Raw genomic sequence first — 26,343 nt, forward strand, 5'->3', positions numbered from 1 at the left:
TGGTAGTGGAGTGAAAAGTGCAATATTTCCTTCTGTGATGTTGTGGGTTGGAAGTATAAGCGTGGAATGCTCTATACTCACTCTCCACCCCTGAATAAGATAGAGCCTGATATTATGACTAACAACGTCACATATTTAACTTTTTAAAACATAGACTAATATGTCCTACGCGTCATGGTTTCAGGTTTTTGTTTATTATAATTTTTTTAACAATTTCTCCCTTTTCATTGATTTATAGTATAAGAATAGTGTGAACTTTTCCTACACACAGTTTGAGTTGTTAAAAGTTAAATTCCCAATTTCCTTGATAATCCTTAATGATAGAGGTTAGTTCTGAACCTTTAATATCTATTAACTTCCCTTCCGTTATAACCACCTGACGGCTCCACAAAGCACTCTCTCTTTTAAGAAGGGTCTAAAAACCTTTCTTTTTAAACAAGCATTCGCCTAAATTTGGGACTTTTTCTTCCACCGATGTTTATTTTTAAACCTGTTTTTTTTTTTTTATTTTTACCTTGTTTTTACTCTGTAGCACTTTGAGATTGCTTTTAGCAATGAAAAGTGCTCTATGAACAAAATGTATTATTATTATTATTATTATTAGTATTATTATTAGTAGTAGTATTATTATATCCATCGCACTGAGCAGGTTTGAAAAACATCAGTAATAAAAAAGAGAGTGATACGTGAAGGACATCATATTTTTGTAATGTGTGGAAAATCATCCTTGAATTTTCACTTTTCCATGTCATTTTCTTTTTTTAAATAAACAAAGACTTAGTTTGTGTCTTCTTTTCTTTTTCTCGTTTCTTCATGTCGCAGCTTAAAATCGAGTCGTGCGCGCTCCCGGCGGCTGCTTCCGCTCTGCCGCTGCGCGCCCCCGCCCCGCTGACAGTCCGCCTGGCCTCACGTGCTCTCCCTCTCTCTCTCTCTCTCTCTCCCTCTCGCTCTCTCTCTCTCTCTGTGTATAAAAGGGTCCCGGCCTCCGCTCACCATGTCCACTGTGTCGCCAGACAAGCGGAGGAAGATGGAGACGGCGCTCAACCAGCTGAAGAAGCACACGGTGGTGGTGGCGGACACGGGGGACGTGAACGGTAAAGTTCACACACGCACACCTCCTGCGACGTTAGCTGCCTTAGCATGATGCTAACAAAACTTCACCGGTGGTGAATGACCGTCATTAGCATCGGTGTCGACCTCCTCTGGACAACACGCCCTCCGACTCCGAGGAGGCTTTACTCGTACTTGTTTTAAAACTGAAGAATATAATGAACTGATCACTGGTTATTCACGTTACCAAATGTAGCAACTTTAGCCGCAGTAGCAAAAGCTAGCTAGCTAGCTAGCTAACTCTCGCGATGCTAATGCATGTGTGTTGTTTACATTAGCCTCACGAGTGACACAGCTAGAGCTGCAACAGTTAGTCGATTAGTAATCGATTGCTAAATTAATCGCCAACTATTTTGATAAACGATTAATCGGTTCAAGTAGTTTTTTATGGGGGTCAAAGTCCAAATTCTCCGATTTCAGCTTCTTAAGTGTGAATATTTGTGTATATATATATATATATATATATATATATATATATATATATATATAATATATCAATATAATATTTGGGACAGTGAACTGAATATCTTTGGTGTGTGGACAAAACATCATCTTGGAGTTTTGGGGAAACACGATCAACATTTTATGAACCAAACAACTAATCGATTAATTGAGAAAACAATCGACAGATTAATCCATAATGTAAATAATCGTTAGCTGCAGCCACAGAAATAGCATGAATTGAAGTATTTGAGTATGTGTGTACGTAGTAAAACTGCAACCAGTTGTGTGTGATGATGTAGTTTTTTGTGGGGGGGTTTTTGACTTCCTCGTTTGTCCCTTGTTGGTGAATGTTTCTCAATGGGTCAGAATGAGGAACAATGTGCAGCAGTAACACTGGTTTCTGATTGTGATGCAAAGTGGACAGTTCCTCCTCCTGCTCCCTCCTGCAGACTCAGGATGACACGACAGAACTGGTTTGTTGTGATCGTGCAGCCAGACGTCACCGCTGGGAAGGAGATGGTGTTACTGTCACCACCCAGCACGGGAGTGGCTGGGGTTTTCACGTCTAGGCCACGGATGATTGTACAACTTGTAATGATTATTGTGTATATTGATTAAACTGGGAGGTATTCGCTCCATCAGCTGGTTGTCCGCTGTGGTTTCCCCCAACTGTTTTGTGCCAGCAACAGTCCAATACGAGATGGAAATTCAGGTTACTAATATCATGTACGGAAAACAAAAGGGGCAAATCGACACATTTGAGAAACCGCAATTAATAAATGTTTTTTAAAAAATGACAAGATTATTAAAATAGTTGCAGAATATTGTACAGTGTGTCGATTAGGGCTGCAACTCACGCTTATTTTCATTATCGATTAATCTGTGGATTGTTTTCTTGATTAGTTGTTTGGCCCATAAAATGGTGAAAAATGTCTATCTTGTTTCCCAAAAACCAACAAGATGATGTTTTGTTTTGTCCACACTCCAAAGATACTTAGTTTACTGTCACAGAGGAGCAAAGAAACCAGACAATATTCACATTTAAGAAGCTGAAATCAGAGAATTTTGCCTTTTTTTTATTCATAAAAATTACTTGAGCCGATTATTCGATTATCAAAATAGTTGGCGATTATTTAAGTAATTGATTATTCGATTAACTGTTGCAGCTCTACTGTCGATTTTCTCATTTAAGTTCAGAGCTCCAGTTTGCATCTGATGTTTTTAATGTGTTAATGTGTATGCTATAATATTATTTCACTAAATTGCATGTGTTAGACAAATGAATGAAATTGAGTCATGCATGATGTAGTTGGACACAATAACACAAGCTGCAATTTAACTTGGAATTATAATCTGAACTATAATTGACAGATTTTTTTCTTAAGCAGGAAATTGCCTCGGGTTGATCATCCATCAAAAATAATAAACATTCTTTGATTCTAGTTTCTCAAAGGTGATTAGTTGCCGTTCTAATTTTTTCACAAAGCAAATAACAATGCAAGGCGAGTTTATTTGTGTACCACATTTCAACAAGAAGGCTACAATGAAAATTAATTGGCAACTTCCATAGAAGTTAGCAGTTAGTTACTTGACTGGTGAGTGATGAGCTAATAAGGAGAGGCAATAAATGTCATTAAAAAAACACCACAAGACAATTGCAATTTTTTTTTTTACATTTTACAGATTTACAGAAGACAGTTTTTACAGACATTAATCAAAAATATAATTGACAAAATAACTGAAATAAAGATTTTATGCAAGTGTAACATACAGTAACCTCTCCAACAGGGCAGGCAAGTCGGGACACAAAGTCAAATAGATTATGCAAATCTTAGAGTACAAATAAGAATTTTTGAGGACTCTTTCATCTCATCCGTTTTGTGTAATTTAGGTTTTTTTACACAAGTGATGTAACATTTCTTGTTTCACTTGTTCCAAGTGTAGAAATCAAACCCGCAATCAACCCCTCTGTTTCACATAGAAACGCAGGAACATGGTCAAACATGGTGCAACACCACCAGCTTGCTTCACTTGTTTAAGCGGGTGGAAACGGGTTTGTCTTGATACAACCGAACCCTTTATCTTCAAACGATATTTTTGCCCAGTTGATGACATTGAAATGATGCAAAATGCATATCCTCGATGGCAATTTGTGATCACTATTGAGTTATGGAAACATTCTAAAAAAACTGTCCATATGGCACACAGACCCCAGCTTCTGTAAATACTGCTATGATCACTTTAACTGTAGTGTCTCAAACTGTTGATCACCAGCATCCAGTCCAAACTTAGCCAGAGGAATTCCCCCCCCCCCCCCCCCCCCCCCCCCCCCCCCCCCCCCCCCATTGCACGGGGTTTGAGAGACAACTGGCTACAGAACAGAGGCTGGCTTTGTTCTTTCGGCTGAACAGCTTGCAACACACTGACTTACACAAAACCACGTTGCCCCAGGGAAAGGCCCGGCCGCTCACGCATGTTAAATAGAACTCTGCAACTCTTCTGTTCTGTAAACTGCAACTGGGTGATTTTAAAAGTAGTTCTGCGGGTTAAAAAAAAAACCTTGTGACTTTGTGCTTTAAGTTAATTTGTCATTACTTCAGTTGAGTTGCCGTCTGATAATCCACAAAAGCTTATAATAAAGCTTTTGTAATAAACAGAAGACTATTAAATCAATTATCATTGCCCCATTTAAGGCTTTTATATTTCCAAAGTGATCTATCTTCCGCTTATAAATCTGAGTAGGTTTTTCAATTTTAGAGAACGGCACAGCATTAAGTCTACTCACTAGATGGCGCAATTTCTATTTTTGCAGCAGCAGTATACTGTTGATTCAACAAGTTAGAGTTCTCTATGGGTATTTGAGAATTAGTTTATCTTGATACATACACAAAACAACATTTGTCTGAATTAATTTCATGGTAAATCTTGTCTTGCATCTGAGAAGAGAATTGAGCGTGATATTTGACTCTGAGGTTGAAATAGTGTATTTACATTGTGTCTGGGAAAGTGACTTTTTTTGAATTAGAAACCAAAATTTTATTTAGATTTTTGCCTTTACCCTATACCCCTTATAAGATCTATGGAATTCGAGGATAACTGTTCCAATGTAATACAAAGCACCCACCCACACATTTTGGCACATTAAATGGATAAAATGACAAACCCTGGGTTTAATGAGATGACTGATAACTCAAAGTATGTAAAAACCAGGTCGTGTTAACGTGACTCGTCTCTGTTGTGTCTTCCCATCATCAGCCATTGATGAGTACAAGCCCCAAGATGCCACCACTAACCCCTCGCTCATCCTGGCTGCGGCGAAGATGCCCGCCTACCAGAGCCTCTTGGATCAGGCCATCAAATACGGCATCGCCAAAGGCGGGTAAGAGGTCGCACGCGCATGTGAGCAAAACGGAGACGTCCTAGAAATTAAATCATTCTTCGAGTTGTCGTGTACCTCTTGGATTGCACCAGAGGTCAAACCTGAATACACACAACGCTGATGCATAAGTTAGTAGCTGTAGAAAGGGAACGGTATCAAATTAAAACATGTATTACTATTAAATAATTCAAGGCAAGTTTATTTGTGTAGCACATTTCAACAACAAGGCAATTCGAAGTGCTTAATATAAATCATCACAAGCATTGGGAGGAAACATAAATAATGTAAATAATTAAAAAGACAAAATATGTATTTTTTAAAGTAGGATAAGGTGATAAAAGATACAGTGCAGTACAATAAGCAGCCCATGAATAAGGGATTATTCAAGGTGTTTATTGTCACTGATTATATCAGTACAAACTTTTCTAGGAAGTACGTCATAAAGAACTTATAATAATAAGATCAATTATACAGTAAAATATAAAGCAAAATGTACAGTAATAGATTAAGAATACTCACTGTACAAAGACATGAAAACAAATGCATATGGAAATCAGCGAAAAGCCACTGTTATTGCACTTGTAATGTGAGGTTTTGAGTGTGCCTGTGTGTTGGATGCTTTATACGGTTGTTGAATATTGCACAGGGTTTTGTTGCACCTTTTTATATGTGAGAGACTGTGTGGTGGGAATTATTTATTCAGGAGTCTTATGACCGGGGGGCGAGAAAAAGCTTCTTCAGTCTGGTGCTGTGAGTCCTGCTTCTCCCCCTGCAACATGCTGATGCAGTTGTCGTAACCCGGTGGTGAAGCAGCCTGTCAGTAGTCTCTCAGTCTGCAGGGTTCCCACGCGTCCAGGAAAACCTGGAAAACTTTAGGATTATAAAAACTAGGATTATTCTTATTCCTTTTTGTTTCTCTCAGTATTTGGCATTTTTTACGATCTTTTCATAGACAAAGACTTAAAATATATATGGTTCCCGCTACTCAGGGACAAAGGGCCTTGGTGTGGCAGAGGGGGCTCCATAGTAGGGCTGCAACTAACAATTATTTTCATTATCGATTAGTTGTTTGGGCCATAAAATGGTGAAAAATGTCGATCGTTTTTCCCAAAACCCCAAGATGATGTTTTGTGTTGTCCACGCACCAAAGATATTCAGGTTACTGTCACAGAGGAGCAAAGAAACCAGAAAATATTCACATCTAAAAGCTTAAATCAGAGAATTTTGACTTATTTTTTCATAAAAACAACTTGAAACGATTAATTGCTTATCAAAATGGTTGGCGACTAATTTAGTAGTAGATTACTAATCGATTAACTGTTGCAGCTCTACTCCATAGCCCCCTCCCTTTGTCATTGAGGGTTGTACCACCTGGCATATAGTTTCAGTAGTATCAGCTACATGCGTCAAATTTCGTAGGCTCGTGGGACTCGAGACGAACAACTTTTCGCAAACACTGCACTAGCCATGCTCAACAGGAAGTGAGTGGGCAATCAGGACGGATGAAAAAAATAGGACTTTCACATCACTAAAATCAAATGTCTATCGCAAAAGTGTTAGAGAAAAATATAAGGTACGGTCCTCATGGATGTCTGAGACAGTGACCTATTGATCATCTTCGTATTGTTTCCTCCTCCCGTTCAGAACCGAAGACGAGCAGGTAGCCAACACCATGGACAAGCTGTTTGTGTCTTTCGGCCTAGAGATCCTCAAGAAGGTCCCGGGCAGAGTCTCGACCGAGGTGGATGCCAGGTAGGTGCAAATTACAATGTCACAGTCTGAAAAATGGTGACGGGAAACAATTCAATTGGCCCTGCTCAGACCCGGTGTTAACATTCCTCTCAGTCTCTCTCTCACAAAAACGACTCGTCTGTCATTGTCAGACTGGCTAAACATAACACAATTTGGTCGCAGCTAACAGAAACGGCGTACGTTTTGTATTTTCGTATAGAGTAGGGATGTGAGATACAGTCATCGCTGAAGATGCGTTCTTATTGCAGGTGTGTACTGACAATGTGAGCAGCTGTATTATTGACGGCAATAGACTTCAGACAGCTTGTATTCAGAGAGACCGGGTTATTACCTCCGCCGAGGACGGGATGTTCATCGCTACAGTTAGTTTTTTGTTCGCCGGTGGGTCGGTTAGTTTCGTTTGTCAACAGCATTACCCTGGAAACTACAAAGATGATTACCAATGTCACTTGCTGGAAAGATGGGGCATGGGCCAAGATATGGGCCATGGGTATATCTTATCTGTCCCGGTGTGACATTCTAGTTAATAATGTCCTCAAAGGGAACAATTGGATTCAAAGTCTTGCTCGTGAACATGTGAACAGCAGCAGCTAGAGGATCAAGCCACTACTGCAATTAATAAACCTAAACTCCCTATTGAGCAACAGCAGTCCCCATAAACCACTGTAATTAAGCAAACAAAATAAGTATGTTGGGAAAAATGTGGACGTAAGAGTTGAAAAACGTTGTTCCAATGCTGAAGGACCGTGTTGTCTCACCCCCGTAAAAACAGACTTTCTTTCGACAAAGAGGAAATGGTCGCCAAGGCCCTAAGGCTCATCGCTCTGTACGAAGAGGCAGGAATCGGCAAGGAGCGTGTGCTCATCAAGCTGTCGTCGACCTGGGAGGGGATCCAGGCTGGCAAGTGAGTACCTTTTATGTCAGGTATGCTCCGCTCCACTCAGATTAATTACATCTCGGTCTGCTATCTTTTAGACGTTGATGGGTTTCGACTATCAGGAATGAAAGCGATTTTTGCCTTGCACGGCCTGTTACACCTGCTTCGTAAAGCCCACGTGCTCCCCAGAGGCATCCACGCTGCAACTATTGTTTTTCAGTTAAGAGGTTTAGATTCTCTTGAAGATAAAATAAAGATTAAAAAAATTGTTTAATCAAAGCAAATAGAGTTGCAGATAATGATTATTTTCCAGATTAATTGATTAGTTGTTTGGTCCACAAAAAGTTGATCGTGTTTCCCAAAATCCCAAGATTTTGTTTTGTCCACACACACAAAGATATTTAGTTTACTGTCATAGAGGAGCAAAGAAACCAGAAACTATTCACATTTAAGAAGTTGAAATCAGAGAATGTTCAATAAAAACTACTTAATTAATCACCAACTTTTTTGATAATCGATTAACTGCTGCAGCTCTAAAAGAAGAACATCTTTAAATCGTGGGGGGAAAAAATAGAAAACCATATTTTTTTTTGTTTTGCAAATCACAGCCAAAAATCAGGGGAGAAAATCCTGTTCACACCTGTACATGTTGCTGTTTGTGGGCTTTGAATAAAATATATATTTTTTGTGTGCAGGGAGCTCGAGGAGAAGCACGGTGTCCACTGCAACATGACCCTGCTGTTCTCTTTTGCTCAGGCTGTGGCCTGTGCAGAAGCAAACGTAACGCTCATATCGCCCTTCGTTGGGCGAATCCTCGACTGGTACAAGGAGAACACCGACCGCAAAAGCTACGAGCCGCACGAAGACCCAGGTAGTAAAGTTGTGAAAACCTGCAATTCCTGCAAAAGTCATATGTGGAAGTCATAGTGTAAAGGACAGCATTGTTGAAAACGAGTCACTTGAAATGCTTCGGCAGAATTGTAATATGTTTGAAACTCAGGGGAAAGTTGAAGAGCAGCTTAAAGAGGTTACAAACTCTTCCACCACTGCTGTCGTAGTCCAGCGTCACAGGAGAGCCTTACACAAGCCCAATAAGCACAACTGTAATATCTTGCTGTTTGCGGAGCGGATCAGTTTAGAAAAATGAACAATTGTTCAGAGCAACGGATCCTGTCAGGTTTGAACTTTTGATTTGGCGTGTTGTAAACACTGTGGTGAAACTGCGGCGGTGGTGGTGGTGGTGGTAGGTTTGTGAACCTGAGTTTGTCTGCACGTTAGTCTTACGATGCATCCGTTCTTTTTAATTTCTTGCCCCCTCCCAAGGTGTGGTGAGTGTGACCAAGATTTACAACCACTACAAGAAGTTTGGCTACAGCACCGTGGTGATGGGCGCGTCCTTCAGAAACACGGGTCAGGTGAAAGCCCTGGCGGGCTGTGACCTGCTCACCATCTCCCCCGGGCTGCTGGCGGAGCTCAGCCAGGATCACAGCACCGTCAAGGAGATGCTCAGTGTGGAGAAAGGTGCTGTTCTGTTACTCGAAGCCGTCAATAAAAACAAAAATCTGAATGCTTAGGAAACCTGATTGATTCAAACAATGTTGCACTGACACCTGCTGCTATCATTATTATTACGATAGAATAGATCATTATTACCTCCGCCACTGCGGTTATGTTTTCATCTGTCTGTTATTGTTAGTTAGCAGGATTGCGCAAAAACTTCTCAGCATATTTCCATGAAATTTTTCGGCGGGGTGGGGTATGAGCCGAGGGAGAACTCGCAAATTTCTTTTGGAGTGGAAGGCGGATATATGAGCGGATCCAGGAATTTGTTTTCACTTCCTTAAACATGCACATGTTATTGTCCGATTTGTCAAAAAACATTTTCATAGTAATCAGAAATTCCTGGTAGACGGGGGGGGGGGGGGGGGGGGGGGGAGAGGAGAGAGAGAGAGAGGGAGAGAGAGAGGGAGAGAGAGAGGGAGAGAGAGAGGGAGAGAGAGAGGGAGAGAGAGAGAGAGAGAGAGAGAGAGAGAGAGAGAGAGAGAGAGAGAGAGAGAGAGAGAGAGAGAGAGAGAGAGAGAGAGAGAGAGAGAGAGAGAGAGAGAGAGAGAGAGAGAGAGAGAGAGAGAGAGAGAGAGAGAGAGAGAGAGAGAGAGAGAGAGAGAGAGCGAGCGAGCGAGCCGGGAGTCAAACTTCGGACATGCTGGTTCAGGAGTATATGCCCATGTTGTGCTGCTTATTGTGATATCAGTGTTGATGTTGTAGCTTTACACAGCCAGTTCAGTTTAAAATAAAAGGAGTGGTTTGGGTCAGGGTCTCATCCACAAAACTTCACAGTCGACACTGCATCTCTTCTGGGGTCCTCAGAAATACACCTGCGCAGTTTGGCGTCGAACAGATGAGCGGTTATTTGAGGTCTGACAGAAAGAGGGAGCGTTCTTGATTTATTGGTTGGATGAAGGGCATGTGAGAGAGGCCCCTGCACATGCACTAAGCTCATTAAAATTAAAAACTCGCTCGTTTCCACGTTGACGGTTTTGTTTTTGCAGCCAAGGCCTGTGATCTGGAGAAGATCCACCTGGATGAGAAGGCGTTCCGCTGGCAGCACAACGAGGACCGCATGGCCGTGGAGAAACTGTCCGATGGCATCCGCAAGTTCGCTGCAGACGGCATCAAACTGGAGACCATGATCAAAGTAAGAAGGGGGAGAGGTTTTCCCCCAAAAGAAGTATAGAGATGTTTCCGTTCATGCAAGGGGTTGCCAAGCTTTGCATGCTGACACACACTTCATCTCTTTCTTTTAATTACAGGAGAAAATGCTCAACGTGAAAAACGGAAAGTAAGGGGCAGATCTTGGCAGCTCCGGCTGCGTTGACGGGAAGCGTGAGGAGTTCGAAGGCCCTAGTTACCTAGTAGGAGGACCAAAGCACCGGAAGGCCTTCCCCCTTCTCACCAAACTCCTCGGACCTCGCGAGTGGACACCTTTCCTCTCTTAGTCTGGGACTGGCCGTTTTCTGACCAAACATAAATTGTGATCAATGCTAATATTGGTGTGGAGTTGTAAAAATAGTCTTAATGTTTGAACGGAAAGGAACAAAATAAATAAATGTGTTAATGAGACTTTAATGAGTCTCTTTAAATGGTAATCATGTGACTACTAGAACGGACCGTGTACTTTTTGGGGGGGGGGAAGGACGACGGCAAATATGCTCCAAAATCTGGTTAATAAAGACAAGTGTACCATCATTCCGTAGATGATTATATTTTTCTCTTTTGAATAAAGAAACACCTTAGCCTTCATGCTTGGTTGGTTGTATTTGTCTTTGTTACCAGCTGAGTGGCTGCAGTGTTACACCTGGCTGTAAAGCTATAAGTGTCTTGACACCTGAGTAAACCACAGATTTCCTCATCACGTGAGACTTGTGCTTGTCGTCTTCTATAGTCGTGCGGTCGAGCCGGTTTAACTCCATTCTGCGTCCTCCGAAATTCCGCTGAGCCGCCGTCTTAACTTCCTAAGTCCCATGTTGAAGGAACACTTACTCCTCACACATGATCAATGCAAGACATGAACCTGATACCAGGTGGGACTTCAAAACTTTACTGACGCGCGGCTCGAGGTAATGAGAAGCATTTGTTTTACTTGTGTATTAGGTTTGTTAGTTTGTGTTCCAGTGATTGGAAGTTTGAGGGCAACAAACTTTTTATTTATTTCTCCAAAGCTGAAAGTATTGGTCTGTGATGAACTACTTGGCAAAGATGTTACGAATCAAAATTGAGCTACAGTGATTTACATTTAAAGATGCTGATAATTAGGGGTCTTTAACAGACATTAATCTATGGTGAACTGGATTTAAGGTAAACAAGCGTCCTCTCCTTATCCAGGCAACAATGACATAGCTCGAATAACCATTGTACGACAAACTTTGAAATATTAAGAGCAAAGCAGAGCTGCTTTTTTTTTATTTTTATTTAAATTTGAGTAGGAAACTCAACTGTACAGGTGTAGTTAAGTGTGTGTGTGTGTGTGTGTGTGTTCCAAGATAAGTCAACAAACATACGGTAATATTAAAACCCAACGATACATAAATTTATTTAAAAATAATTGCTTGTCATGCTTCCGTGTCAGTGGGTTTTTTTCATTCTGCTGGTCCCGCTTGTGCTGCATATTAGAAACAAGACCATTAATTCCACTCACTAAAAATTGTTAGTGGAATGTCTCCCTAAAGTTCAGTCTCTCCTGATGCTGTGTTGAGGTCAAACAATGATGGACAAGTGTTGTTCTTAGGTTTTGTGCGGAAGCAAGGTTGTGCCTCAATTATGGAAGAAACATAAAATCAAAACCCTCAGAAACGTGTAATTCGGTGATCAGTTTACCACAAAACGCAACTGAGTGAAGTCAACCAGTGTGTTGTTGCTGGGAAATTGTTCATCATGCTCCAGATATTGTGTAAGTTTTGAACCTGTTCTGGAAAACAAAAGCAAAAGACATAAGCTGCTCAACAATATTCAAATATTCAAAATGGATGGTTTGCCTCTGGCTCTCCTTATTGCCTTCATATTTTTGTTGAAATGAAGAAATGATTTTATGTACTTTTCATTCGTTAGATGAAGAAGGAATGTCAGGTTGAGGTCAACAAAAATATGCCATTCCCCACCCCCCCCAAAAAAATGATAGTGCTGGAGAGACAATCTGAAGCTTTTATTGATGAAAACTATTCCCTGTGATATTATCTCTCATGATGTATGATGAAGAAGTTAGACAATGACGTCGTGCATTGTTCAAAAATGCATTTCATGAGGTGTCCCTGAAAATTGTAGAGGAAGGGGGAAAGAGAATAGGAAGGGTGAGAAGAGAAGAGGAGGGGGGAGAAGAGAAGAGAAGAGGAGGGAGGGAAGAGAAGAGGTGAGAGGAGAAGAGGAGGGTGAGAAGAGGAGGGGGGAGAAGAGAAGAGGAGGGGGGAGAAGAGAAGAGGAGGGAGAGAAGAGGAGGGTGAGAAGAGGAGGGAGAGAAGAGAAGAGGAGGGGGAGAAGAGAAGAGGTGAGAGGAGAAGAGGAGGGTGAGAAGAGGAGGGAGAGAAGAGGAGGGGGAGAAGAGAAGAGAAGAGGAGGGTGAGAAGAGAAGAGGAGGGGGGAGAAGAGAAGAGAAGAGGAGGGAGAGAAGAGAAGAGAAGAGGAGGGGGGAGAAGAGAAGAGGAGGGGGGAGAAGAGAAGAGGAGGGGGAGAAGAGAAGAGGAGGGGGGAGAAGAGAAGAGAAGAGGAGGGAGAGAAGAGGAGGGGGGAGAAGAGAAGAGGAGGGAGAGAAGAGAAGAGGAGGGGGGAGAAGAGAAGAGGAGGGAGAGAAGAGAAGAGGAGGGAGAGAAGAGGAGGGGGAGAAGAGAAGAGGAGGGAGAGAGGAGAAGAGGAGGGTGAGAAGAGGAGGGAGAGAAGAGGAGGGTGAGAAGAGGAGGGTGAGAAGAGGAGGGAGAGAAGAGAAGAGGAGGGAGAGAAGAGAAGAGGAGGGGGGGAAGAGAAGAGAAGAGGAGGGAGAGAAGAGAAGAGGAGGGAGAGAGGAGAAGAGGAGGGTGAGAAGAGGAGGGAGAGAAGAGGAGGGGGAGAAGAGAAGAGGAGGGTGAGAAGAGGAGGGAGAGAAGAGGAGGGTGAGAAGAGGAGGGTGAGAAGAGGAGGGAGAGAAGAGAAGAGGAGGGAGAGAAGAGAAGAGGAGGGGGGGAAGAGAAGAGAAGAGGAGGGAGAGAAGAGAAGAGGAGGGAGAGAGGAGAAGAGGAGGGTGAGAAGAGGAGGGAGAGAAGAGGAGGGGGAGAAGAGAAGAGGAGGGAGAGAAGAGGAGGGGGAGAAGAGAAGAGGAGGGAGAGAGGAGAAGAGGAGGGTGAGAAGAGGAGGGAGAGAAGAGGAGGGTGAGAAGAGGAGGGAGAGAAGAGAAGAGGAGGGAGAGAAGAGAAGAGGAGGGAGAGAAGAGAAGAGGAGGGGGGGAAGAGAAGAGAAGAGGAGGGAGAGAAGAGAAGAGGAGGGAGAGAGGAGAAGAGGAGGGTGAGAAGAGGAGGGAGAGAAGAGAAGAGGAGGGAGAGAAGAGAAGAGGAGGGAGAGAAGAGAAGAGGAGGGGGAGAAGAGAAGAGAAGAGGAGGGAGAGAAGAGGAGGGGGGAGAAGAGAAGAGGAGGGACAGAAGAGAAGAGGAGGGAGAGAGGAGAAGAGGAGGGTGAGAAGAGAAGAGGAGGGGGGAGAAGAGAAGAGAAGAGGAGGGAGAGAAGAGGAGGGGGGAGAAGAGAAGAGGAGGGACAGAAGAGAAGAGGAGGGAGAGAGGAGAAGAGGAGGGTGAGAAGAGGAGGGAGAGAAGAGTATGGGCGAATACTTTTGCACTTTTGGACTTCAAGTTGTGCGGATGTTTCCCCAAAAGTTAAACATTGTCTATTTTTTTTTGTGAAATCATAGAATTTTTAGTAAGATTTTGCATCAGAGTTTCTGTTGAACGTCATGAAGCTACAGGTGTAACTGTAATGTTGAAGTAGAGTTGTTTAATCTACTTATTATTTTATTTTATTATTTTTGAACAAGTAATATCTACTGCAATTTTCATTGTTTGAGGTGGGCTTTTTAAATACATAAAAAGGTTCTATGAGCAAATCATGCATCCAGTGGGTTGTTAGGTTCTTCAAATGAACTGTGACAGTAAACAATGCGTTGAGGTGGGAAAAAAAGTTCTTTGAATACATAAGTATTGGCAAAAGCAAGTCCACGATATATTGTGCCGGAAATCATTGCGATAAACCAAATTACCGTAATTTATACACCAGCCCAGATTCTGAGAGTTAAATACACCACGGCGACCGGGAACGGGGAGGGTAGTTTGGGTCTTTGTACAAACCATAAATCCCCTCAATATACATATACATATATATATATATATGTATATGTATATTGAGCTCCTGTAATAAATACTTCTCCTCAAGACATCTACAGTGTCCGTCTTCCTCATTCAAATACATCGAATTTTTCCATCTCAGCAGTCAGTAGCACTCTTAGTTTGAACCTTTGAAACGTACACACCGCAGATAGGACATACTGTATCATTCCACGAATTCCGAGCTTCTGGTTCCTGTCAGCAATGATCTTCTTAGGCTTGTTTTAAAATGAATTGCCCCCCCAGACACACACACACACACACACAGTAGAATAACAGAGCAATTCAATCATCTCAACTGTCACTGACATCAAAAGCTGTTTCAGAACACGTTGTGCCAGGTAGGTCTTTGACGCAGACCATATAGGTGCTGCCTAATGAGACTGTCAGCCTGTACTTACTGCTCAAACCCTCTCTCTGTGTGTTTCCTATGACGCAGACGCCCCTCGCCCGCCCGGGGAGCTGAGATGCTTCGCACGTTGAAGCTGAGCGTCCTTCTGCAGGGCCTGACCCTGTTGCTGTCTGGCCCTGCCTGTGAAGCCTCGTCCCTGGGACTGACAGTCCACGTTGTGCCCCTGGACAGCGATGGAGGGAAAACGGTCGGTGACTTTTCTCCCTTCAAAGTCCAAAGTCTTTAGCGCCGGTAGATTACTTACATATTTTTTTGTATTTTTCCCTTGAGTTTCTTTTTTTGAGCAATCTGAGGTAAACTTATACAAAATTATAATTCCCATATTTATTTTTTTTACTCATAAAAGTGGATATCAGTATGTCAAGAGGCTTTTGGTCTTTGTCGTTTTAAATGAAATAGCAACTTAGGACCTGTAATTTTTTCATTTAGACAAAATGATCAAGCGCAGTTCACTGTGTTAATTACAATAAATATTAATTCATTATCAAATTATCATATTTAAAATCCCAATAAACTGTTGTTTAATCCCTTAAAATTCCCTTTATACTGAACATCCCTTTATATATATATATGTATATATATATATATACATATATATATGGCAATTTGAATGAATGATTACATAAATGTCTTCATTGAACTGATAAATTATGGAGAATGTGTTTAACGTTCACGCCACATTGTTCTATATATTTTCACTGTGGCATTACACTTTCACAGGGCCACAAATACCCTGTAACCTATTCTTTCAAGATGAAAATGTGGACCTGTTCCTTTTATTTATTTATTTTCGTGGTGTTGTGTGTTTTGGTCAACATATGTAACGATAGTAGTTGATGGGGTCCACAGCATTTGTATCTTGGAATGGTTACGTTAGGGGCCTCTTGGTAACCTTTTGACCTTTCATTTGAAACCCCCTCTGATCTTCTCTTTAGCCTCGCCTGACCAGATGTTGCATAATACATTTTGAAGTCCTATATAGGTCTGTGTTTCACGAAGTGTCTAGAGAGTCGTCCCTTTGGCTGGATGCTCTCCGAGCTGTGCAGGGCTTGTATCGATGCTGGTCTTTTTATACAGTCTGATCTTATATACAATCAAGACGGTGTCGGCGGACTTCTCTTCAATACGTCTTCACATCATCGCTACTTAGCGTGCAACAGTGGGTCTTAGAAATTCTCAGTGAACGACGCAACAACACGCGTCTGTGATTTTATTGAAGTGAGGACGGCGTCATCAGCTCAGTCACCCTGTCATCTTTGTCGCAGGTGCGGGCCCATTTCACCGCCATCGCCCCCACTCCTTGTCCCGGTCTGTCTGGCGTGTGCGCCCAAGGGGAGGACTGTCTGGTCCACACCACCTCGTCCCCCTTCACCGGCTCCAAACCCGAGTCTGGCTGGTGCGTCCGCCAGTGGCAGAAGAACGTCCCCAGTAACTACAACGGCACCGTCACTTTGGGGTATGACTGCTATGTGTACTGCACTTTTGACCTCCGGCAGCCGGCACACATATACACGCCGCTCTCTAACCCCAACCCTTTTCTTATGGCGCTCAGTCTGTGTGCCTGCAGTGTGTTGCCGATCGTGCAGATCTGGCTAATGTGAAGACAGAGCTGAGCTTCTTCACTGGTTCAAAAGAAGGACATTTTGTGATGAGAAAAAAGTAGTTGTCTGTGCTTTCGTAACGTCAATCTGATCAGAATCCAATCGCTGGTTTTCGGCACGAGACTTAGTTCAATTCAATTCAATTCAATTCAATTTTATTTGTAAAGCGCCATATCACAACATACATTGTCTCAAGGCACTTTACATAGTGGGGTCAACATTACAATATTACATGGGAAAACCCAACAAATCCCACAATGAGCAAAGCACTTGGCGACGGTGGAGAGAAAAAACTCCCTTTTAACAGGAAGAAATCTCTGACAGAACCGGACTCAGCTGCGGGCGGTCATCTGTCATCTGTCATCTGTCATCTGTCTCGACCGGTTGGGGTGAGGAGAGAAATGGAGAAGAGAGGAGAGGTGGGCAGAAAGAGGGTGGGAGGAGAGACAGCAGGAGAGAAGAGAGAGGACAGTTGTACAACCGCCGCTTTAATCTCTACCAGACTGATACTTATAACTAAAAAATACAATTATGTTGTTGTTATTATTAGTGATGATATTAATATTAATAATAATAATAATAAACCCGTGCTTTTACTTCTCTGACACTGCACAAGCCGTTCCTTCATCTCGTTCGTCATTCGCTGGATTATTCATTAACACATGCGTTCGATTCCATTTTTCACATGCTCTCCCCCCGAATGTTTAGGTCCGACACCGAGATGTACGTATCAATGAAAGCAGGACCACAGGTCCGGGAAAACAGCGGGAGACTCAATCACCCTCCTTTCGTGGCCCTTCCTCCTCCACTAAGGTAATGTATACACGCACAGACATAACCTCAAAACGGGCCTTCGCTGTGAGAAGCAAATTCATTCTTTATTTTTATTTTTTTCTTATTTTTTTTTAAAAAAGGAAAAAAAAATGGATTTCTAAAATTGCTAAAGTTTGCAGAGCATGGACCCCAAGATTAAAATGATTAATGAATGAGGAAAATTAGGGGCTGGTGTGACATTTTGGGAAACAATTATTCAATTTCTTACAGAGAGTCAAGTACATAAGAGACATTCGATGTCTCAGCCTCGTGTAAAGATGCAGGCAGGAGGAAGCCAAGCAACAATTCAGCCTTTTTTTTTTTTATTATTATTTCTCAACTGTGACCCATTGCCAGGCAACCAGTCCAGGAAGTTATTGGCATATTTGATATTTGAGGGGCGGATTGTCGCTCCGTGTTGCTGACTCTCTCTCTGTTCGACTGGGATCAGGGCCCGTGTGAACTGCCCTCACCACTTCCACCTGTCGGCGAAGGACCTGGACGGGGACCGGGTGCGATGCCGCTTTGCCCGGCCCGAACACGGCGAGTGTCTCGGCTGCACTCGGCACTCCTTCATGGAACTGGATGAGGTAGGTCCGACTTCAGCACTTCCTCCAGCAGTACGCAAAACAACACGATTATCTGAAGGTTTTATCAATGACTGAATTTTGGAAAAGACTTTCATGCATCAGACCCTCAGGATACATTTCCCCACTGCGGCCTCGGATCTGTTTTCTTCGACTGACCAGGGTTGTCGCGACTCCAAAATTCAGACTTCCTATTCCATACTTTGGATACCACCATTAAAAAAGAAAAAAAGGTCCTTCACACAAATGCGTTTCTTTCCTTCTTTTATTAACGACCAACACAGCACAGGAACAGAAAAAGTCAAATACCGATCGCATACCAACATTATTAATACTATTCTTGAACGTTTCAGTATCATTATATTTCTATAATTGTTGTTGCTCAACTTGTGAACACAGTGCAGTGGCCACAGTGGCTTTTTCCCCACTAAAGCAACACCACTCTGGAATAACAAGCATTTTGTCACGTTGGACTCAGCAGATGAAAGAATCGGCAGGTTAATAATGAAAATAATCGTTGGTTTAAAAAAATGAGCTCCATTTTTTTTCTCCATTGGTTTTTGCTGAATGACTAATAATGCATAATTGAATACGTTTACATGTTATACTTCTAATGCATTTTTCTGTGATTGCAGTGTTGCGTTTAATTGTAATTGCAGGAAAGAAATGTGTGTTGTTACAGTGATTTGCTGTGAGTTGTTTCTTTCCACCGCTGGATATGAATCAATGTCCTGTCACTGCGGTTCAGCTGTGAAGGAAGGCAAGACGAGCGGAATTTAGAGACGTCAGGCGAGGATTCATTAGCAGCCATGGGCTAAGTGAGTCAGAGCGTAGAGGTAGACGGACAGGTACACTCACCGTCACCTTATGTGATAATCATCATTCTTTTGCATCCACACATATTTTGTCTCACCCTGCAGGTGCTGCACCCGACAACCACCTATCCAGAGACAACGGCCCTAGTATTGATTTTGAATAACGCACAGACATCTGCTCGGTGGAAAACTTGACACAGCAATATTCTGTTTCTCCTTTTTTTTTTATTCTTTTCTACCAGGAGAAGTGTATGTTGACTTTCACCGGAAAAGCATCAGCGGGGCGGTATTTCATCTACCTGATGGCAGAGGACCTGATTCCTGTGCCCAAAATCATCCAAATATCGGACAACGCGCCGCTCAGCTCCGTCCCCGTGCACCTCTCCCTGACCGGTGACTCTCTCCTTCGGATCAGAATGATGTCGCTCATATGATTTAGACATAAGGATCATTATATATTCAGATTTCAAGTCGTGACCCCCATTCGAGTCCTTCCTTTTGTGGCCCTTTCTCCCCTGGTCCCTCCGTCATAATCTCCTCTTATCTTCCAGTGGAGGAGTCGACCTCCAGCTGCAGCGACGAGCCTGTGGCGTCGAGCGAGACGCCCGAGCGGGACGCCACGCTGTTTGTCCTGCCGTACCAAGAGATGAAGTTCAACGTCCACTTCATGTCACAGCTGGAGAGGTGCGTCCTGCCAGGGCCTTTTTAATGTAATCTGAGGGAGAGGTGCGTAACGTAATGTAATCTGATGGAGAGGTGCGTAACAAAATGTAATGTAATCTGATGGAGAGGTGCGTCCTGCAACGTAACGTAATGTAATCTGATGGAGAGGTGCGTAACGTAACGTAATGTAATCTGATGGAGAGGTGCGTAACGTAACGTAATGTAATCTGATGGAGAGGTACGTAACGTAACGTAATGTAATCTGAGGGAGAGGTGCGTAACGTAACGTTATGTAATCTGATGGAGAGGTGCGTAACGTAACGTAATGTAATCTGATGGAGAGGTGCGTAACGTAACGTAATGTAATCTGATGGAGAGGTGCGTAACGTAACGGAATGTAATCTGAGGGAGAGGTGCGTAACGTAACGTAATGTAATCTGATGGAGAGGTGCGTAACGTAACGTCATGTAATCTGAGGGAGAGGTGCGAAACGTAACGTAATGTAATCTGATGGAGAGGTAAACTTTTATTTATATTATTATTATTATATTATTATTATTATTATATTATTTATACCACAGCAGGGAAATGTACTCACTGCAGCAGCACCAAGGTCAAAAAGAAGTAAATATACAAAATACATACATAATATACACACAGTCCAGTAGCAGTGCCCAGTGGGACCTGAGGTGAAATGACCTGTATGGGTTTCACGAAGGCTGCACAGGGCCTTCCAGTAAACTTTTACAAATACAACTTGAACATCGTTTTTCTCCTCCTCCATATTTCACAGTGTTTTAGAGGTGGCGGTGGTCGGCCCCCCTGAACTCTACAGGGTTGGCTTCACATCCGTCGGCCCCCTGTCAGTGATGACCATGGCCTGGGTCCGCTCCCAAAACAACCTGACCCAACTTCTGCCCATCTGCTTCGCTGCGAACACCAAGAGGTACTCGACTCACACGCCGGCCTCCATAGTCAATGAGGGACCTGTTCTGATCGTGTGCGGTCACTTTTATTGTCACGAACGGAATTGAAGGTATAAAAGGGTGCACAGGTAAACAGGGCGAAACGTTCTGGAAATGTATTTTAAGTTTGTGCGAGAAGACTGACTTTCAGAGTAGACGATCAGAATGATCATTTCACTGCTGGCCATTGCTTTGGAAAGTATTCAGACCCCGAGGATTTCTAAAGAAACAAACATATATTGTGCAATTTTATCGAATTTAAAAATTAAATCTACAACAGAGTAAAGTGTGCAAAGAGTGAAACTAAGCCAAGTCTATTAATGTAGCTTCATAACACACACATATAGACTCAATGTGCTTCAAGATAAAAGGCAAAAAAAGCGTGGGAAGGAGCGACGTGAATGCTCGTCACTCTTCAAACTGTAATGCAGTTACTAATTTCACCGACAGCCCACGGGTATGCACTGTATCCGTGTATTTCATATGACAGTAATCGATGCCAATTGCAAGCCGATGCTTCTGCTTCTGAAAGACTAATGAGGCCACAGCACAGAGTTAAAACAAGACGATTGGGTTTGGGAGGAAAGTAAGTTGGGGAGAAAAACAACTAAACACCTGTGTGTGTCTGTGTGCGGAATTTGAGTGTTCACTGACACGAAGGGGCTGAAACCGGTTGTCGCTGTCTCGCGTTTCCACGGAGAAGTCAATCAGAAGTATTAGAAAAAATGTACGAGTAAGATGAAAGCAAGGTGCTTGGGGGTGTAGGGAGAGTAATGTGCAGTTCGTTCAGATTTTTCAAGCATATTATTCACACACACACACACACACACACACACCTGCCTGCACTGCCAGTAAAGTGCCCGTATCTTGAAACAGAGACTACTGTATATTCAATGCACGAAGGTGTGATTTGTACCTCTTGTCTCTTCCAGTTTGCAGTCCGAGCCCAGATGTGTGTGGCTGTACCAAAGTAAGACCCCTGGGTTTTTTTTGGAGAGAACGATGCCAGTTGTGCTTTGCTGTATTTCACTGTGCACCACACCCGACCTCACAGAGGGGTTCCTCAGAAAATAGTGACTAATCAACTATGAAACTATTGAAATGTGCCTCTCGTATTTTTTTCCGTCTCTCTCTCTCTCTCTCTCTCTATCAGGGGAAATGAGGACACTACCTGCTGGAACAGGTGAAGAAAATATTACATGTTACATTCAAGTGTTGTGTTTCAAGTCAACGTTCAAGTTTTTTTCATTGTCATTCTGCCCATGGGACGTGAAAGAACGAAATACAGCACTCAGGTCTCGGTTATGACAACAATAACATAGCGCTATATGTAGTGAGTAATAATAAACATGATATAAATATACAAAAAGACCATTGAAATAAAATAGAATCAAAATACTGATTGTGTCAGTGTGACCGTAAGGATTTATTAATAATCTATGGCTCTGCTGGCGTCCCCTAACCCTGCAGAGCTGACGTGTGAGAAGACAGAAATGATTCTCGTGCTGCCGGTCGCCTCCCTGACTAACATCAAGCTGGAGGAACTGCAGCTCAACAGCCCCACCTGTCCTGTCAGCTACAACGACACGCACCTCACCGCGCGCATCGCCCTGAATGGCTGCGGCACCAAGACTTTGGTAACATGTTTCACCTTTCTTTCTTTCTTTCTTTCATTTCTTTCTTTCAAAATATATATATATATATATATATATATATATATATATATATATATATATATATATATATATATATTTTAACTCGTCCTGATAGGTGCTGAACCAATTCAAAATCCCAAAAAAGTCTACTTGTGTTGCACTGCACGAATATTGCGATATCGGTAGTTCAGAGCTGCAACAGTTGATCGATGAATCGATTAGTGAACGACTACTAAATGAATCAGCAACTGTTTTGATGATCCATTAATAAGTCGTTTTTCTGAAGAAGAAAAAAGTAAAAAGCTGATTTCAGCTTCTTCAATGTGAATATCTTCTGGTTTCTTTGCTCCTCTGTGACAGTAAACTAAATATCTTTGGTGTGTGGACCAACACAAAACATCATCTTTGTGGAAACACGATCAACATTTTTCACCATTTTATGGAACCAAACAACTAAAAAAATTGATCGAGGAAATAATCGACAGATGGATCGATCATGTAAAATAATCGTTAGTTGCAGCCCTACAGTAGTTTTCAATCTGCATAATGTTCTCTCTATTATGAATGCATTGTTTAATGTATCAAATGCTTGAGACAAAAAATGGCCCTTACAATTTCCAGATTTCCCAGTCTTTGATCTATTTGTCGTCGCCCCCCCCCCCCCCCATAATATTCTTAAACATAAAGATATTCAAGATATTCATATCAACATAGTTGCCAATTATATTTTGACTAGACATACCATGGCATATGAAAATAAAAATAAAAAGGCAAAACCACATTCTTCCATCTACAGGCTATTTTGTCAATAGAGTGGCTTAACACCACCTGAAATGCTTGTCTTTGCTGACCTCAGGTGGTTGAACCTCTTCTTGAGTAGGTTCACTCAGGACACTGTTACGGGAGCATCACTTATTACCCCACCTGACGTGAGAAAGACCAGAGAGGGCTGTGAAATAACTGCTTTACACTCTGGCGTTAGGGATGCTCGTTGAATTCTCACTCCTGACTCGCCGCCGGATCCATTTCCCTGCCATGTATTTCCTCGACGTCTCCTGTTTTTCAGAATGCCGGTTCCGAGCTGGTTTACACCAACACCCTGCAAAGCGTGCGTCCCTTCACTTTGGTCAGCCGGAGGCCCTTCCTCATCCTCCCTCTGGCCTGCCGGATCCCTGGGGCCCAGGTGAAGGGACCGCACTACGAGGTCGCCATGCCCACAGAGACGGAGGTCTTCGGCGAGGTCAAATATGAGATCGCAATTTACCTACCGGGCGAGGGACCCCTGGCAAATTACACGCGCTTTGCCCAGTTACGCAACATCCAAAGATCTGCGGTACGAGTGCGACGAGAGGTGGAATCGCGATCAGACGGGAACGCCACCTCCACTGGCTCCAATAGCAGTGGGGCCATCGGGTCCCGGATCAACCAGCTGGACCTCCATGTGATGTCCAACTGCACCCTGGATCGAGCTGAGCTGTTAGTGAGCCAATGTGTCGAGTCTGAGACGGAGGACTTTGAAGAGACCAGACCCTTGCTGAGCCAAGGGTCAGTGGCAGTCCTGTTTTCCTTTAATAGTTTGGAGATCACCATTTTGAAAAAGGACAGAGGTTTGCCCCTCTAACTTGAAGCATGTTTAGATAGATTCGCATTCACACTTTCACTTTGACCTTCTCTTTCAGGTGCGCGGCTAGCAACAGCACATTCGAGGTTGTCACGACACAATCCAACTCCAGGGTTTACCGCCTCAATTTGAACAATGTGGAGACCAAGGGGTCGACGGTCTGTACCCTCACTCAACACGCACAACGCATTTCTGCTGCTTCTCTTCCAACGCAGAAGATGAATAGTTGTTTTTGAATTTTTGAGTAAGATGCTCACGTAGGACGAGGCGGTAACGAGATCATAGGACATCAATAGGATGTTTATGACATTGATCTCCATTCAAACCGTCTGACACAGCTCGGACAAATGACTTTGATAAAAGATAATTCTGAAAAATTCCCTCTTTTCCGCCAACTTTGCAGGGTAGTGTAAGTTTTCTCACCACTCTGGGCCAAGTTGAAATAATTTTGAAAACTGCCGGATGGATTTCCGAGACATTTTGTACATAAATTCATGGAGGATGTATCCCATCCACTTTGGTGATTCCTTCCACTTTTCCGTGTTAAAGCAATCGTCAGATCAAAATATCAATTTGTTCCATAATGTGATTGATAAATCACATTCCCATCAGCCTCAACTGTATGTGGCAATATCTATTTTTTTCAATTCCAGTCTTTTATTTCCTTTTGACAAATGTATGGAAACCAGAGTGCTTATGTAATTAAGTCATGGGTGTAACCCCCCCTTTCCGGGGACCAAATCAGGGCTATCAATTAACAAATGTGGCATTACACAAATATGTGTTTATGCACAAAAAGACAATAATAATATAAAAAAATTGAAAAAAAGAAAGATACAATAAGATAAATATCTATGATCACAAAAATGTCCATCTTTATTGAAGAGTGCTTTAATGGATAGTCTAAGCGATTTATGTGGCGTCGAGTTATGTCATATTTTCAGCGGTCTGTCCACGCTGCTCAATGCATGTAATTCTTTTTGTGTTTTGCAGATGTACGTCCAGTGCACAGTCAATCTGTGCATCGCCACCTTGCCGTCCCAGAAGTGCCCCGATCTGTGTTCCCGCTCCGTCAGTACTAGAACAGTGGTCAACAGTGTGTTTACCAAATCCTACACCATCCAATCAGGACCCGTCAGCCTTGTGTTCACCACTCCACAACCATCCACTCTCAGCACAATTACACCCGCCACTACTACAACAGCACCTACTACTACTACAACAACGACTACTACTGTTACAAGTACCGCAACTCCTACTGACACCACCACTTCACATGGTAAGATGTGATCTCCTAAACAAGCCTCTGACTCTTTGTTTGTTTGATTTTTGGTAGTAATTATGAATGAAATTAAATATTTATATGCAAAACCTGTGAATTACTTTGTCAATTACTAGGTCAATTCAAGTTTGTAAAGTATATCCAGGAGCAAAACTGTTTTCTTTATCTTGTTTTACTTTGGAAAACACTTTCCCATTATCTTAACGAAGTGTAAATGTAACTCTGTCACCTCTATTCTCTTGCAGCTCCAGAAAAGGCCTCATCCATGGCAGCAGGAGTGATTTTAACAACTATCGGCATATTTCTTCAGAAGGTCGTTCTTCATTGAACCGTTTTGCTGCACTATGACCTTTCAGAATATTTTAAGATTCATTCCCAAGCGTGGATTCCCATGATTCCATTGTGCTGTACATTCTAAGCTTATTTAGGGAATCAATTAAAAGCTTATTTTTTGTAAACCAATTTTTCTTTGGATCCATGGGGAATCCGTTGCATGTCATTGCTCTTCTCCCGAAGAAACTATGATCTTCTCCCCTCACTTCCTAACAGTTTGCTTCTGTTTGTAGCACAAAAAATATATTTGATACCGAGTGAGAATAATTTTCTCATTAATAAAACTTGATAAAAATACCAGACTTTGTTATTCTTCACAATTTCGTATTTGCACTTAACTACCTAGTGATTTTGAGAAAAATTGTTGGCCATATGTGAGCAACATTTTGTTTGCACTCAATGTTAGAGGGACATTTAAAAGGCAAAAAAAGTTTCGAAAAATCCAGTCAAAAGTTGTAAGGTACTTTTTCATAAACTAAAGTACAAAGTTATTCACATAAAATATACAAAAAAACAAACATATTGAACAACTAAAGGTAAAAAAGTCAATTAAATGAATTCAACAGGTATAAACCAAAAATTAACTATAGAACATTTTAATTATCCAAATTTTTAGGAAAGGACATAGGTTGCAAAAACATAATAATGTAAATTCATTTTTGGCCTTTCTACAAAGTGTGCTATGTAATAATATAAGGTCAAAGGTCCACTTGGCTTTTTTAAAGTTTACACCACATCTCACAATGAACATAGATTATTTCTTATTTCATAAAATTGCTTAAACTTTGTCAAGTCATCAACACAGAAAAATCTTGGGCACGATAGTATTACTCCATCATGGCAGAAGGGTAATGCTACAACTAACATTAGATTCATCAGATTGTTCTGTGTGTAAAATGTAAGAAAATTATTTCCTAAAATTGCCCGTCATTACTTTCTGAAGCCCAAGTTTCCTTTTTTTCTTTTTTTGTCTGACCAAAAGTCATAAACCCAAACATATTGAAACTGTTTTAAAGAAGGAAATGATTCGACGATGACTTCATGGTCATGTTTGAGGCTGTAGTAGCTTTGGTTTGGCATTTGACCACCCCATTTATCAATGATGTCAGGCTATACAGCAGTGACACCTAAATTAAGATAA

General features: G+C 42.2%; 2 protein-coding genes across 3 annotated transcripts; both read left to right on the top strand.

The window, feature by feature from the left end:
- The first annotated feature begins 890 nt into the window (after window positions 1–890).
- taldo1 (transaldolase 1) lies at window positions 891–10,862 on the top strand. The gene is made up of 8 exons (XM_035628904.2): window positions 891–1,094; window positions 4,810–4,933; window positions 6,578–6,685; window positions 7,458–7,589; window positions 8,258–8,433; window positions 8,886–9,083; window positions 10,112–10,257; window positions 10,373–10,862. Exons 1-8 carry the CDS (start codon window positions 995–997, stop codon window positions 10,403–10,405), a joined length of 1,017 nt encoding a protein of 338 aa, XP_035484797.1. The 5' UTR covers window positions 891–994; the 3' UTR covers window positions 10,406–10,862.
- A 101-nt stretch (window positions 10,863–10,963) lies between these two features.
- Window positions 10,964–25,499, top strand: LOC118302611. Of its 2 annotated transcripts, none has more exons than XM_035628902.2 (15): window positions 10,964–11,179; window positions 14,895–15,054; window positions 16,133–16,323; window positions 17,177–17,281; window positions 17,733–17,871; window positions 18,926–19,076; window positions 19,235–19,367; window positions 20,140–20,292; window positions 21,244–21,281; window positions 21,465–21,494; window positions 21,782–21,948; window positions 23,033–23,511; window positions 23,646–23,745; window positions 24,581–24,866; window positions 25,115–25,499. In XM_035628902.2, exons 1-15 carry the CDS (start codon window positions 11,112–11,114, stop codon window positions 25,195–25,197), a joined length of 2,283 nt encoding a protein of 760 aa, XP_035484795.1. In that variant the 5' UTR covers window positions 10,964–11,111; the 3' UTR covers window positions 25,198–25,499. The 2 variants fall into 2 exon arrangements, with proteins under 2 accessions (XP_035484795.1, XP_035484796.1); XM_035628903.2 differs by having other exon boundaries at window positions 10,964–11,143.
- The last annotated feature ends 844 nt before the right edge of the window (window positions 25,500–26,343 follow it).

This window comes from Scophthalmus maximus, chromosome 4, assembly GCF_022379125.1.
Source record: "Scophthalmus maximus strain ysfricsl-2021 chromosome 4, ASM2237912v1, whole genome shotgun sequence".
Classification (NCBI taxonomy): domain Eukaryota; kingdom Metazoa; phylum Chordata; class Actinopteri; order Pleuronectiformes; family Scophthalmidae; genus Scophthalmus; species Scophthalmus maximus.